Here is a 13,754-nt window from a genome sequence, read left to right on the forward strand (position 1 = left end):
CTGTTTCTGGCGCGACTGATCTCGCTCTCACGGCACTCGTGTTCGCCGCTCACGCGTCACGATGAAAATAGTGTGCAGCTACGTGAAAGACCTCACGGCATGTATATTCCTCACATGCTAAAGCTGTTATTGCATGAATGGAGGAGGGGGTGGTGTTCACTTCACGGGTGTATTATGTGCTTGTGGCCTATAATATCCTGGAAAGGGCCCCATGCAGCGCGTCGGTGTCCGCCCTTCATAAAAGGCCCAGGCCAGCTCCTCGTGACTGTTTTCACCCGAGCCATACAGTCTAAATACTGTTTTAATGCGATAGTTGTACTAGGCTATGTTGGCGAAAAGGTGTCCGTAAAAGGTGTGCGCAAAATGTGGAAGCAAAATGTAAAAGATGATCAAGATCTGAGAGTTACTGCGCCCTTCCTTTCGTCAAAACGTTTCCTTTCCTCAAAACACATACTTTCGCATTCCTCCACGTAAGCAGATTAAGTGCCCTAAGAAATTTTTTTTCGTCCAAAGGAGGCAAATGAGGCTTTAAAGTGTGCACAGAACGCAAAAGTCAATGCATTTTGTTATTTTTTATTATTTGGAACCTCCTTTCAGACATAATTGGTTCTGGATTACAGGGCTAAAGGCAGATGCTCTCTGCCTGGCGAGGGCCCTGTCACCCATATACTGGTAGGTAAGTGCAAGTGATAGATTAAATCATTATGCAATTCGTAATGTAAATAAACAGTTTAAAAGCCACCACCAACAAAAAACGCAAGTTCTGAACATGTATAGATTTTGGGCATAAAAGAAGACAGAAAACACTCATGACATTGAATAAGACAATATGCAAGTTTTAAGGGATTTTTAAAGCTCCCAGTCGATCTGAATTGCTGTATGATATCTAGGAAATATAGGTGGGTGTTCAGAAAGATAGGGATCAAGTACGTCATTGTTTGGGTACCATAATTTGTTCTCACAGCGGGAAGTTTGAAGAAGCTGTGTCTCAAGTTGTACCCTGTATTACTGGGCAAGCGCAAGTCGGATATTCTGGATGAATCTCGTAGTTAGATTTTTAATATGTGTGGCAAGTTTAAGCTCGTATAACTGCTTAAGTTTAAGCACATTGTGCCTCTTAAACACCGGGGCCGTGTAATCCAGCCATTCAAGGTTTTCAGTGCAGCGCAATACATAAATCTGATGAGACCTTCACTACGGCGTCCCTCATAGCCTGAGTCGCTTTGGGACGTTCAACCCTCATAAACCATAAACCCATAGAACAGCTTTCCCTCTCCTAGGTGACCAAAGTAAATTGGCATTTCGTAACCTCGCTTTGACACTTTTTGTTCAGCTCTGTGCTGTTCCATCATTCAGGCCGCGTTTTTGTTCCTGGAAAACTTAAATAAATACTAGTTATAATTATTTTTATTGCTGTACTGTTATTATTGCTTCATGCAAGATGCTGTGCAGCTTTATACCTATACTGAGCGAATCGAACTGCCGATAACTATTACCGGGAATTCGGCACAGATCCCAGCCACGGCCGCTAAGACTAGCTGCCTATCACTTTCTGTCATGCAGCCACTCGGTCGTTCTCTTTTTTCCTTACGTCACGGATGATGAAAACGCGCTATTTTATAGTGTTCAAAGCCATGCGCCACGTGGTGGCAGCCATGGGAACTAGAAACTCTAGAAGAGTACTAGAATGGCAGTTTAACAACATCCCTCAAGAGAAAAGTGTGCAACAGCTGTATCGTACCGGTACTCACCTACAGGGCAGACACGTGGAGGCTAGCTAAAAGGGTTGAGCTCAAGTTAAGGACAAGGCAGCGAGCTATGCAAAGAAAAATGGTAGTTGTGACGTTAAGAGACCGGAAGCGGGCAGAGTGGGTGAGGGAACAAGCGCGTGTTAATGACATCCGAGTCGAAATCAAGAGGATGAAATGGGCTTGGACAGGGCACGTAATGCGAAGGCAGGATAACCGCTGGTCCCTTAAGGGGCCAGCGGTATCGGATATTTAAGGGTAACGGAGTGGATTTCAAGAGAAGGCAAGCGTAGCAGGGTGCGGCAGAAAGTTTGGTGGACGGATGAGATTAAAAAGTTTTCGGGCATATGGCGGGCACAGCTGGCAAAGGACAGTGTTAATTGGAGAGACATTGCAGAGGCCATTGCCCTGCAGTGGGCGGAGTCAGGCTGATGACGATGATGATGTCCCGAATTCTTGGTAGCTAACGTGCCGGAACGAAGAGATGCGAAGACGAAGAAGAAGCTGTCACGTTCGAACGTGCTCAACGCGCCTTGCAGGTCGCCGAACGATTTTCGCGAATTTCAATGCGGCCCTGGTCAAGACGTCCTCTAGGAGCTCCTTGCATGGAACCCAGCGTCTACAGCGGCCAGGTGAGACCCGGCTTCCCGATTCCAAACTGAAGGTGGCATTGGCTGTCGCCCCACGTTAGGATTCAGCATGGCCGCCGAATGCGCACATCCCTTGCTTTGGAGCGCCTCATTCTCTACAGTCTGGCTTGGTTTGCCTTTCAGTGCGAGTGCGACAGCAAACTGGGTAGATGCAGGAGAGGGGCGTAAATGTGGCTTTGCGTGGCGAAAGATACCTGCTTCTAGTCGACGGTACGGCGTACCTTCTGGTCAGGATTCATGGTGGATGAAGCTTTCAGGTCACTGACCTTGGGAGCCGTATAGTGCTCCCGAAACGCCTTCTCTTTATTTATTTTTTTTTTACCATGTTCAGCGACCAGTGACCATAACAGCTTCTGCATACTCCGAGAGCGATGCAACGGCTTCCAGATCCGTGTGGCTGGTCGGTGCCTCCTCTTGATTTGTCTCGTGATTCGAAGCCGCCACATCGCACTTTAACCTCTCATCTCTATCACAGACTGCGAGGTGGAGTATAGAGGCAGGCGTCGTTGACAGGGGAGCTGGCCAAGCATGGTCACTGCCGCAATAGACAGGGCCGTGTAGTCACGAAAAGTCGTCTGGACGCGGATCCGCTTAGTCAGTTTCCATTTCTCTCTATGCTTTCAGATATACAAGGATATGTAGTCACTGTCTTCGTCTGCTTGTCTGTCTGTCCACCCGTGCTCATGTGATGCGTATAGATGGATTGTATACGTCTACCATAAGCAAACTACGATAACAGTTTTGCAGTCTGTCTTTCTACCGTGTACGTCAACTGTCAAGCAGGCAATTGTAAATTTGAAAATCCATTTGAAGGTGCCCATTCCAGACGACCATTGCTGGCCTCAGTCATATCTTGTCCGCTAGCTGGGGTCGTGCTCCATTCTGCGCTCTGTCTCCAGCGGTCGCTATACTGTACCACATTTGTTCCCTCCTTTTTATGAAAGGTAGTGCGCTAGAAGACAACCTACTTATTTTTTTACTACTCCTTTCTGTTTAGAGTGTTCCTTCAGTAGGACGTTCTTGCGGGCTTGTTGGTTCATATAGTTCAAGAAGTGTTTAAAACTGCGCAAAAGACGAGGACAACGGCAACGAGGAACATTGGCTGCGCCCGTGGTGTTTTGTATGTTCCTCCTTGCCTTTGTCCTCGTCTTCTGCGCAGTTTGAAACACTTCTCGAGTGTTCCTTCCAACGGCTCGCAGGCGTCGCAGGCCCGTCCGCGGCTGGTGGCGTTTCGGACGCTGCCGCCAGGGGCCACCACCGAGGAGCGCGCGCCGTCCCACCAGCGCATGCTCCTGCTGCCGACGCTGGGCATCGCGGCCGTGGTGTTGGGCTCCGCGCTGCTGCTCTCCATCGTGTTCGCGCTCATCAACACGCGCAGCGAGCCCTGCCGCTCGTACGCCTGCGGACTGTTCTCCCGAAGGCTGCAGGAGTCCATGAACAGGTACACGCTCAAAGACGGACGCTGTGATCGAGAGAGACCCTACAAGACGCGCAATCTGCCAAACGTCCACCCAACGCTACCCTCCAGATGTGCCACCCGCCTACACCCTGTCTTGCGCCAGTCCCTTTTTGTGTGTGTTGTCTCCGTTTTTTAGTGCCAGTAGGCTTTTTGCGTAAACCATGTCAACCTACACCCTCCACTCGGCCTCCACACAAATGGCGGATGATTTAGCGCATTCAGGTCAAATGCTAATTAGGTGCGCTCGCGCTTCGGTTTTCGTTTGTTTCGGTTCGAGGCTCGGTTTAAGAGAGCTTGTTGGCAAGTTGACACCTGCCAATGGCAGGTGGGCCTCCTGCCAGAGGCTTCGGACAAATGAACATCGGCAAACTCAGATTGCGGGTTTCAGTGCGAGTGCACTAAAAGCGACGGCGAAATCGAAAGACGAAGTGGGAAAGCCAGCTGCCCTCCAGAAGCAGCTCTGCCAGCCACCTCCCCACCCAGCCCTCATAGCTAGTGGTCGGCCCACCCATCTGCCACCGTCCTCGGCCCATCACACCGTCACTCACCCCCGTCCACCTTTACCCCACAGAAAAATTCTGTAGATGTCTGAAGCCTCTGTTTAGGGTTTATTCTAACCATCTAATAGAGTAAAAGCATCTCAAAGTATAGTCATCAAGAGTAAATCCAACTACTATCGCAGCTTTCTCGCAGCAGGTTTGACAATCGCCATGACATTTTTTTGCGCTTAAATTTAATACACCGATGTTCATTTTTCTCGTTCGTGGATCGTAGCCTGTTATACGCAGCATCATCTCGAGCGCTAAATGGCGTCTTCACTTCGCTGAATAGACGGCCCTGTGTGTATTTGCTCCGAAAACTAAACAGGAATCTCGCGGAACACACACATGGCAACAGAATGTGCAAAATACATTGTCAAAAGAAATTAGATCGAAGGAAATGTGCGGAATATGTTTTGAAAGGAAACGTAGGTGTCAGGCAATTTTTATCTTGTTCACTTGTTCACTTCACTCGTGTGTGCGGCAGTGAGCTTCAGGGTTATTTTTCGTTTACGTGACAGTTCAGTTCTATCAATAAAGAAAAGTTGATTGAGATCTCACGTAAAATGACAAAGAGCTTAGCGCCTGCTTTATGTGTAAGGTGCACGTGGAATAAAGATTGCGCCAGGAGAATGGCTCAGTGGATGAGTTCGGGGAATTAGTGTGGGCAGTCCAACCACAAGCAAGAAACTGGTGCAGGGTCACATGATCTTGTTGTTTGGCGACCTCGTTTTATGGCACGATGGCCATGATATATATAACGGGAGGTCGGGCCATAACAACCGACTCTAAAAAAATCTTTTCGTCAACTATATCACGTGGTGCACCGCATGCAGGTCCTTCAACCCGTGCTACAGCTTCACCCGCTTCGTCTGCGATGGCTGGCAGCAACAGCACGCGCACTCCGTCCGCACCGAGATCTTCATGTCGGCGCTGGAGCGGCTGTCTCGACTCACGCGCAACGTCACGAGAACCGCCGGCGCGTCGGGCTCCGGAGGTCGGACGACCCGGGAGCGCGTGGCCAGGCTGTACCGCAGCTGCGACGCCGTCATGCGAGACGGCAGGAACGAAATGCCCTTCGTCAAGAAGGCCCTCGCGCGAGCCGGCGTCTTCTGGCCCGCGCGCTCCAGGGATCCTGACGTGATGCGCACCGTCGTGTACCTGTCCGCGGTGCTACACTGGCCCGCCATCGTCAATATCCGCGTGGACAACCCCGACGAAGACTCGGACGACGACTGGTGGACCACGATCGCCGTGCGGGAAGCCCACACATTCCCCAGGATGCTCGGAAGACAGGCCAGGCTGCGCGGACTCAACGACTCCCGCAAGTTCTTCAACGTCCTCCGATACCACTTTTCGTCCGGTGGCGATGACGAGGACGGCGGGGTCAGCTTCGAGCAGATGCGGGCCGTGGAGGACAAGATGCTGCCCCAGCTCCGCAAGGCCTACCGGGGCTTGTCCCAGGACGAGCCGAAGCCGCTGGACGAGGAGGACGACCGACTCGTCAACCGTAGCGAGTGGTCCGCGGCCGTGGCGCGACACTGGACCATTCCTAACGGGCGCGGCATACGTGTCAAAGCCACGAATCCGGCCTTCCTGCGGGCCTTCCTCGAATTGCGAGGCAATTACGGCGAGCCGGACACGCACCTGTACGTGTCCTGGTGCGCCGTGCGCTACGCGGCCCTATTCGCCAACATGGAGCTGGTCCTGAACCACTACGGCTGGGACTGGGACAAGGCGGTGCTCAATTACGGACGGGCCTGCTTCGCCATGACCTACACATTCGTAGGGGACCTGATATTCGCCCTCTACGACGCGGACGTCGTGCGGCCCAACACCAACATCAACGTCCACAGCCTGGTGGGCGATGTGCGCACTGCGTTCGTCCGGCGGGTGTCGGCCAGGAAGCCGTTCTCGGCGAATACATCGTTCATGAACCGCTGGAACACGGTGGACTCGACGCTGCGCCTGGTCGATATGCCGACCGACGCGAACGCGTCGGCCGACGTCGCCCTGCCGAACGTGAGCGACTCGCTGGTGACCAACTGGCTCTCCTTTTGGTCGCTGGTTCGCAGCCCGGACTACGTGGCGCCACGGCGGTCGCTGGCGGCGAGGCCATTCCAGGACTGCATGTTCTACACGCTCAACGAGACCGAGAGCGACTTCGTGCTGTCGCCGTTCACGCTGGTGCTGCCCTTCTACGATGACGGCATAACGTCAGCCGTGAAGTACGGAGGGCTGGGCACACAGGTTGGTACATGCGAACTATTTGTCCCTGTATTCATTTCGGTCGGGTAACCAACGTGTTAGCGTTCTGAATGTGGCTGGCCAGAAACAGTGAAGGATAATTGCAAAGCATTAATGAATGCAACGAAAACTCAGAACACACGGCTATAGTTTAGAGACCTTTAGAATAGGGCGACCCTATCGGTTGAGGGCATAGGGGAACATCGGGGCGCCAGTTTGCAGGCGCAGGACAATAACGCCCCTCCATCCACTTTCTGTCCTTTGCCTGCACACTGGCGCCCTGCATTTCCCCTATGCCCCAAAACATTAGGGTCACCCTATTCTAATAATAATAATAAATGGTTTTTGGGGAAAGGAAATGGCGCAGTATCTGTCTCATATATCGTTGGACACCTGAACCGCGCCTTAAGGGAAGGGATGAAGGAGGGAGTGAAAGAAGAAAGGAAGTAAGAGGTGCCGTTATAGTGTAGGGCTCCGGAATAATTTCGACCACCTGGGGATCTTTAACGTGCACTGACATCGCACAGCACACGGTCGCCTTCGCGTTTCGCCTTCATCGAAACGCGGCCGCCGCGGTCGGGTTCGAACCCGGGAACTCCGGATCAGTAGCCGAGCGCCCTAACCGCTGAGCCACCGCGGCGGGTTCACCCTATTCTAAAAGTACCTTTTATGTATAGAGTGTGCAAATAGCACAACTTTCTCTCCTTTGGTTGGGTTATGTTGTGTTTAATGGCGCATAAGCACCTAAGCCTATCATGCGACAAGCTCAATTTTCTCTCCTTGGAATACATGCTTTACTTCTGCAGTGCTTGCGTTTAGTAACAACACTTTCCTGACGTATGTAAGCATCTTGTCCGTCAGAAAGCAATGTGTTGCCTCTCAAGTGCCCCCTCAGCTCCCCGCTGCGTGTACCTCTAGGTGGGCGTTGCGTCGGCCGAGCTGGCGTTCCACTTCTACCGCCACCTTCCGGACGCCGACGCGGCGCTGAACGAGTCGCGCTCGTGCCTCAAGTTCTCCGCCACGTCGCCGGCCGCGCCGTTGGCTCCGGACCTGCTCATGGCCGAGCTCGCCTCGGTCGAAGCCGTGCTGGACGCCTTCGCGCGCTCGGGCCGTGGCGACGACGACCGCTGGCTCGTGACGCCCGACCTCTCGGCCGTCCAGGTGTCGCAGTATTCACTAAGCGCTAACGCTATAGATACGCAAGCCAGGACACAGTTTTCATCTGAGCCGTGAAGTGTAACGCGTCTAATTTTTTTTTTTCGCTGTAAACATTGCGCGTGGCTTCAGTAACCCTGAAGCGCTATGTGTTATTGACCATTCTGCTTTAGATCATTGGTACCGTAGTATGGACAGAAAGGGAGCGCAATTAAACGGCAGAAGACTCTAAAAGCAGTCTTGTATACTGTTTGCTCTGTATGCGTAAGTGTTTTTTAGTCATTCTGTCATCCATTGGGCAACGTCCATAGAGCGGGATGCTTTAGTCACTGCGCCACTACGCGGGCTACAAAACTGTTTCTGGCTTGCTTGAAGCGCACTGTCGTCTATGTTCTTGTCGCTGCTGTTGGTGGTGGCGCTGCAGTCCATCTCTTTACTTATTAATGCGAAAGCACTAGATGGCTATGTCGCGTCAGCAAAAGCTTCTCCGCACGATTGTGTCGTTCTATAAAGATATATGTGCAAAAGTTTGGTTGTGTTAGTGTGTGGTGAGGTCGCACTGTGGGAAGAATTTGGTCGATGTTGTGTAATTAGGTAATTAAAAGCGAAAATTACACTTGGACGTCAAAATAGCAACGGACGTCGACATAGCACCTGGACGTCAAAACTACAATAATTAAAAAAGAAAATAAAAATATTAAAATGAATAGAAAGCGTACTGGCGTTGCGGAAAAAAACCCGCGTTCTAGAAAGTTCCATGACGTCACATCCGCTGAAGTCACTGCCTGTCTATGCATAGAAGCAACGCTTTCGCATTTCTTCGATGCGGGTCGCTTTCGCAGTGATATCAAAGTTTTTAGAATACGTGGCGCTTTCGCAGGTGCTGCTCATCACTTGGTGCTTCGTCAAGTGTGCCGGCCGTGATGAGCCTGGCGATGGGGACCCCTGCAGCGACGTGCTGCGTCACGTGGCACGATTTTCGCAGGTGTGTGCCCTAGTCTGACGGCATTGGAAGAGACACTGAACATACCTGCATTAGCCCCGCCAGTGTCTACGATAACGGTGGCTACGCCGCGGCACCTCATCGATCTTATGGCGTTAGAGATCACCGAATGACCTTTGCCCTGTAGAAAACGCGCAATCACGCTGAAAAAAGAAAAAAAGTCGCTCAGATGCGATCAACTGCGTAAGGAGAATGCGCTTTTATAGGATTACGCTTTTGCATTCGATGCTTTCATATTTACCGCTTTTCAATTTGATGCTTTATCTTTCTGTCGCATCCCCATGGCCTGAATGTTGCGCCAATTAATTTCGCTTTGCTTTAGTTGGCTTTTAAGTCTGGCTGATAATTTTATGCTTTGTATATATGCTGGATTTGTACTTCGCTTCAGTTTGGCTGGTTTTATGGCTCGCTAACGACTTCTTTATACGTTTTCATTTATGCGCGATGTCAGTGCACGTTAAAGAACCCCAGGTTGTCGAAATTTCCGGAGCCCTTCACTACGGCGTCCCTCATAGCCTAAGTCGATTTGGGACGTTAAACCCCCATAAATAAAATAAAATCATTTATACGCATTATACATATTTCGCTTTGACGCGCCACGTCGTATATTAGCCATTGACGCGCGCTCCCTTTCGGCGCCGCTTTCCCTCACTCTGCACGTCACACACTCTCGAGGGTGTTGCTACGCCCTCCACTTTGTTAAAGACCCTCAAACTTGCTTTACTCTTTACGCCTCTGCCGATGCAGATTTTACTTCGCGCCTTTCGGCAGAATGGAGGGGGGGGGGGGGGGGGGTCGTGTCACTCTCGGCTTGCTGCTGGAGCCGGAGTCTTCACTCGGCGGCTACGCAGAGACACACGCCGTTATTTTCGCCTAATGGCACCCGCTTACACGCGGTAAAGAACCATAGAACATGCATCTAAATTACGCTTTCTTTGCCGTGAAAAATAGCTTTTATTACGTATTCGCACTCCTTTATGTGCCAGAACTTGAGAAACTGATTATTTCTTTTCGACGTTCCGAACACAGCAATAAAAGCTGCCGACGGGCCATGGTTCTTCTGGGCTGATAAACCAACTTTTATGCGTTGTTGCAGGCCTTCGACTGCTCGCCGGAGACCGTGCTCAACCCGACGCACAAGTGCACTGTATTCTGAGCACACCCCGCCCCGCCGACGATCAACTCTTTCGCTCAACTTTTTTTTTATGGGGCTTTCGACGTGTCCGGTGTCCGGGCCTTACAAAGCGCCTCGAATTCGGGCGCAAAAGTAATTAAGTGAAAGCGCTTGCTACGTTATGCAAATATACATCGTTACATGTTATATAAATATAATCTCTGTATATGAATCTAACTGGACGTGAGAAATGATAGTTGTTCCTTCCTGCTTCCCACACACACACACACACACACACACACACACACACACACACACACACACACACACACACACACACACACACACACACACACACACACACACACACACACACACACACACACACACACACACACACACACACACACACACACACACACACACACACACACACACATATATATATATATTGCCACCTAGTGTTGCCAGGTGGCGCAAGCTGTCCGCGAAGACGATGAGGTTGCGATCGTGCTATCGTGGACCGGCCGCCATTACCGTCTCCTCTTGCCGACTCCAGCTGTTGAAGCGTCTCTCCGTGAGAACTCCGTGACAGTTTGGTGGAGCCTGCTGGGTACGAGTATCCCATGCAAGAAACCCCTCCAGGGAGCCGTGCCGCCAGCCCTGCGCCGATTGACACCCCGGTACACCGCTTCAGCCGGAGGCTGCAGGGACTTTCACCGGAGCTTGGACCACTCGCGACAGTCATGATGCCAGCCACCGGTATTCTCACGCAAGCTGCCGGTGCTACACCTGCCCAACGCGCTGAAGAAGCCCGTCAGCTTGCCCGCGTACACATCGGCCAGCAGCAGGGCACTGATGCGCGCCGTTACAACCTTCGACACCGACAGGTCGACTACAATCCCGGTGAACAAGTTTGGGTGTGGACACCTGTCCGCCGCCAGGGCTTGTCCGAGAAACTACTCTGCCGGTACTTTGGCCCCTATAAAGTGCTACGGCGTATCAGTGATGTTACCTATGAAGTGGTTCCCGACGGTGCCGCGCAACCGAGACGTCGACAGCCCAACAGCTCTGACATTGTGCACGTTGTGCGGCTTAAGCCGTACTATGCCCGATAACGGCTTAGCGGCCCTCCGTTGTGACTCTGTGTGTGCTCCGTTTTCCTCGAACCTTAGAGCGCCTACGCTGCTGGCGGCCCCACTGCGATGCCCTTCTTTTTCGGAGGGGGGAATAATGCCACCTAGTGTTGCCAGGTGGCGCAAGCTGTCCGCGAAGACGATGAGGTTGCGATCGTGCTATCGTGGACCGGCCGCCATTACCGTCTCCTCTTGCCGACTCCAGCTGTTGAAGCGTCTCTCCGTGAGAACTCCGTGACAATATATATATATATATATATATATATATATATATATATATATATATATATATATATATATATATATATATATATATATATATATATATATATATATATATATATATAGCCGTGAATATATCGAGAGGCTCGCGAAAACTGCGGTTGATAGTTACCGCAGCTACTGTCGAAACACGTCCAGAATCACTTAAGCAACTTTCAAAGGGTTGCAGTGTAAACAATATTGTGAGCGTATCTCTTAACGCTCGCGGTTTTGCCAATATAGAATGGGAAAAATGTCCGCTGCTCTGAATATTTCCGTCGAAACATTTCTTATTAGTTTTCCACAATTCACTGAATAAAACAATTCATTTAAATCTAATTGTTTGGCTATTTGATAGCATAAGGCCTAATTTCGATGGAGGCGAAATGCTAGACCCCCGTGTACTGTGTGATGTCAGTGCACGTTATTTATATATATATATATATATATATATATATATATATATATATATATATATATATATATATATATATATATATATATATATATATATATATATATATATATATATATATATATATATATATATATATATATATATATACATATATATATATATATATATATATATATATATATATATATATATATATATATATATATATATATATATATATATATATATATATATATATATATAGCCGTGAATATATCGAGAGGCTCGCGAAAACTGCGGTTGATAGTTACCGCAGCTACTGTCGAAACACGTCCAGAATCACTTAAGCAACTTTCAAAGGGTTGCAGTGTAAACAATATTGTGAGCGTATCTCTTAACGCTCGCGGTTTTGCCAATATAGAATGGGAAAAATGTCCGCTGCTCTGAATATTTCCGTCGAAACATTTCTTATTAGTTTTCCACAATTCACTGAATAAAACAATTAATTTAAACCTAATTGTTTGGCTATTTGATAGCATAAGGCCTAATTTCGATGGAGGCGAAATGCTAGACCCCCGTGTACTGTGTGATGTCAGAGCACGTTATATATATATATATATATATATATATATATATATATATATATATATATATATATATATATATATATATATATATATATATATATATATATATATATATATATATATATATATATATATATATATATATATATAGCCGTGAATATATCGAGAGGCTCGCGAAAACTGCGGTGAACCTCAGGCGGTTTTTTAGGACGTTAATCCCCCTAACCAACCAAGCAGCATTAGCAGTTTATGCCGTTACCAGGATGTCACTTCCGCTCTGGTGACATCACTGATTCCCTTCAGCCAATTGGAACCCTCCCATCTGGTGACGTCACTCCCCTTTCAGCCAATGAGGAATTTTTATCACCGCGACGACACATTTTGGCTCCAGAAGGCTTCTAATGCCATCGCATTAAAACCGTGGGAGTCGGGCTGGAGTACAGTGACGCGTTACTACGACTCAAGCCAGAAATACTTGACTGGAAAGCGCAGCGTGGAGGAATACCCGCTCCGGGTCTCCTATAGCACTCTAAACGGAAAGGAGTAAAAAGGGAGTAAACTCCTCTGGGGGTGCGCTAGAGGACAGTTAACACCTTTTTTACTCCCATATAGGCGAATGTGTGTTCAGAGAGTATATGCCTGCCCCGGGAAGTCGAAGCAGACATCCACCACCTACTACGGGTGTGCCCATGAGCGTGAAAACCAAAAAGAATCGAGCACATGCTGCAGCGGGTCTATTGCCTTGCTGTGCTGCGTACTGTGTTGCATGCTTGTACGCGTATGGACTGAATCATCGACCGCTCCTGAATCATATACACGAACAAACCTTTTTACAGCGTAAGCTATTTTCTTAGCTCTTTTCTCAGTTTCGCGCCGTTGGCCCCGGCGTCCGTAAGCCCACTACCGGCCACGCTCGTCGGCAGAAGTGCACCTCCCATTTATAGGTGCCTCGCACATCCCAGATAGATAGATAGATAGATAGATAGATAGATAGATAGATAGATAGATAGATAGATAGATAGATAGATAGATAGATAGATAGATAGATAGATAGATAGATAGATAGATAGATAGATAGATAGATAGATAGATAGATAGATAGATAGATAGATAGATAGATAGATAGATAGATAGATAGATAGATAGATAGATAGATAGATAGATAGATAGATAGATAGATAGATAGATAGATAGATAGATAGATAGATAGATAGATAGATAGATAGATAGATAGATAGATAGATAGATAGATAGATAGATAGATAGATAGATAGATAGATAGATAGATAGATAGATAGATAGATAGATAGATAGATAGATAGATAGATAGATAGATAGATAGATAGATAGATAGATAGATAGATAGATAGAGAGATAGATAGATAGATAGATAAAGAGGAGGAGGGAAAAGCAGGGATGTTAACCAGAAAGGGGTTCCGGTTGGCTACCCTGCACTGG

At 48.6% G+C, this 13,754-nt stretch overlaps 1 protein-coding gene across 1 annotated transcript; it reads left to right on the top strand.

Annotated features, from left to right (window-relative positions):
* The first annotated feature begins 2,292 nt into the window (after window positions 1-2,292).
* On the top strand, window positions 2,293-10,157 carry LOC144118404 (uncharacterized). The gene is made up of 6 exons (XM_077651348.1): window positions 2,293-2,380; window positions 3,598-3,839; window positions 5,233-6,646; window positions 7,562-7,804; window positions 8,679-8,783; window positions 9,898-10,157. The coding sequence occupies exons 1-6, from the start codon at window positions 2,315-2,317 to the stop codon at window positions 9,955-9,957; spliced, it is 2,130 nt and encodes a 709-aa protein (XP_077507474.1). The 5' UTR covers window positions 2,293-2,314; the 3' UTR covers window positions 9,958-10,157.
* The last annotated feature ends 3,597 nt before the right edge of the window (window positions 10,158-13,754 follow it).

Source organism: Amblyomma americanum, chromosome 2 (assembly GCF_052857255.1).
Source record: "Amblyomma americanum isolate KBUSLIRL-KWMA chromosome 2, ASM5285725v1, whole genome shotgun sequence".
Lineage (NCBI taxonomy): Eukaryota > Metazoa > Arthropoda > Arachnida > Ixodida > Ixodidae > Amblyomma > Amblyomma americanum.

What these genes read in the sequence shown, in the direction of transcription:
- LOC144118404 (XM_077651348.1), top strand. Translation starts at nt 2,315, where the DNA reads ATGCGGCCCTGGTCAAGACGTCCTCTAGGAGCTCCTTGCATGGAACCC. An exon ending in CTGCAGGAGTCCATGAACAG is followed by an intron (nt 3,840 to 5,232) that starts GTACACGCTCAA and finishes CACCGCATGCAG; the next exon opens with GTCCTTCAACCCGTGCTACA. An exon ending in ACGTGGCACGATTTTCGCAG is followed by an intron (nt 8,784 to 9,897) that starts GTGTGTGCCCTA and finishes GCGTTGTTGCAG; the next exon opens with GCCTTCGACTGCTCGCCGGA.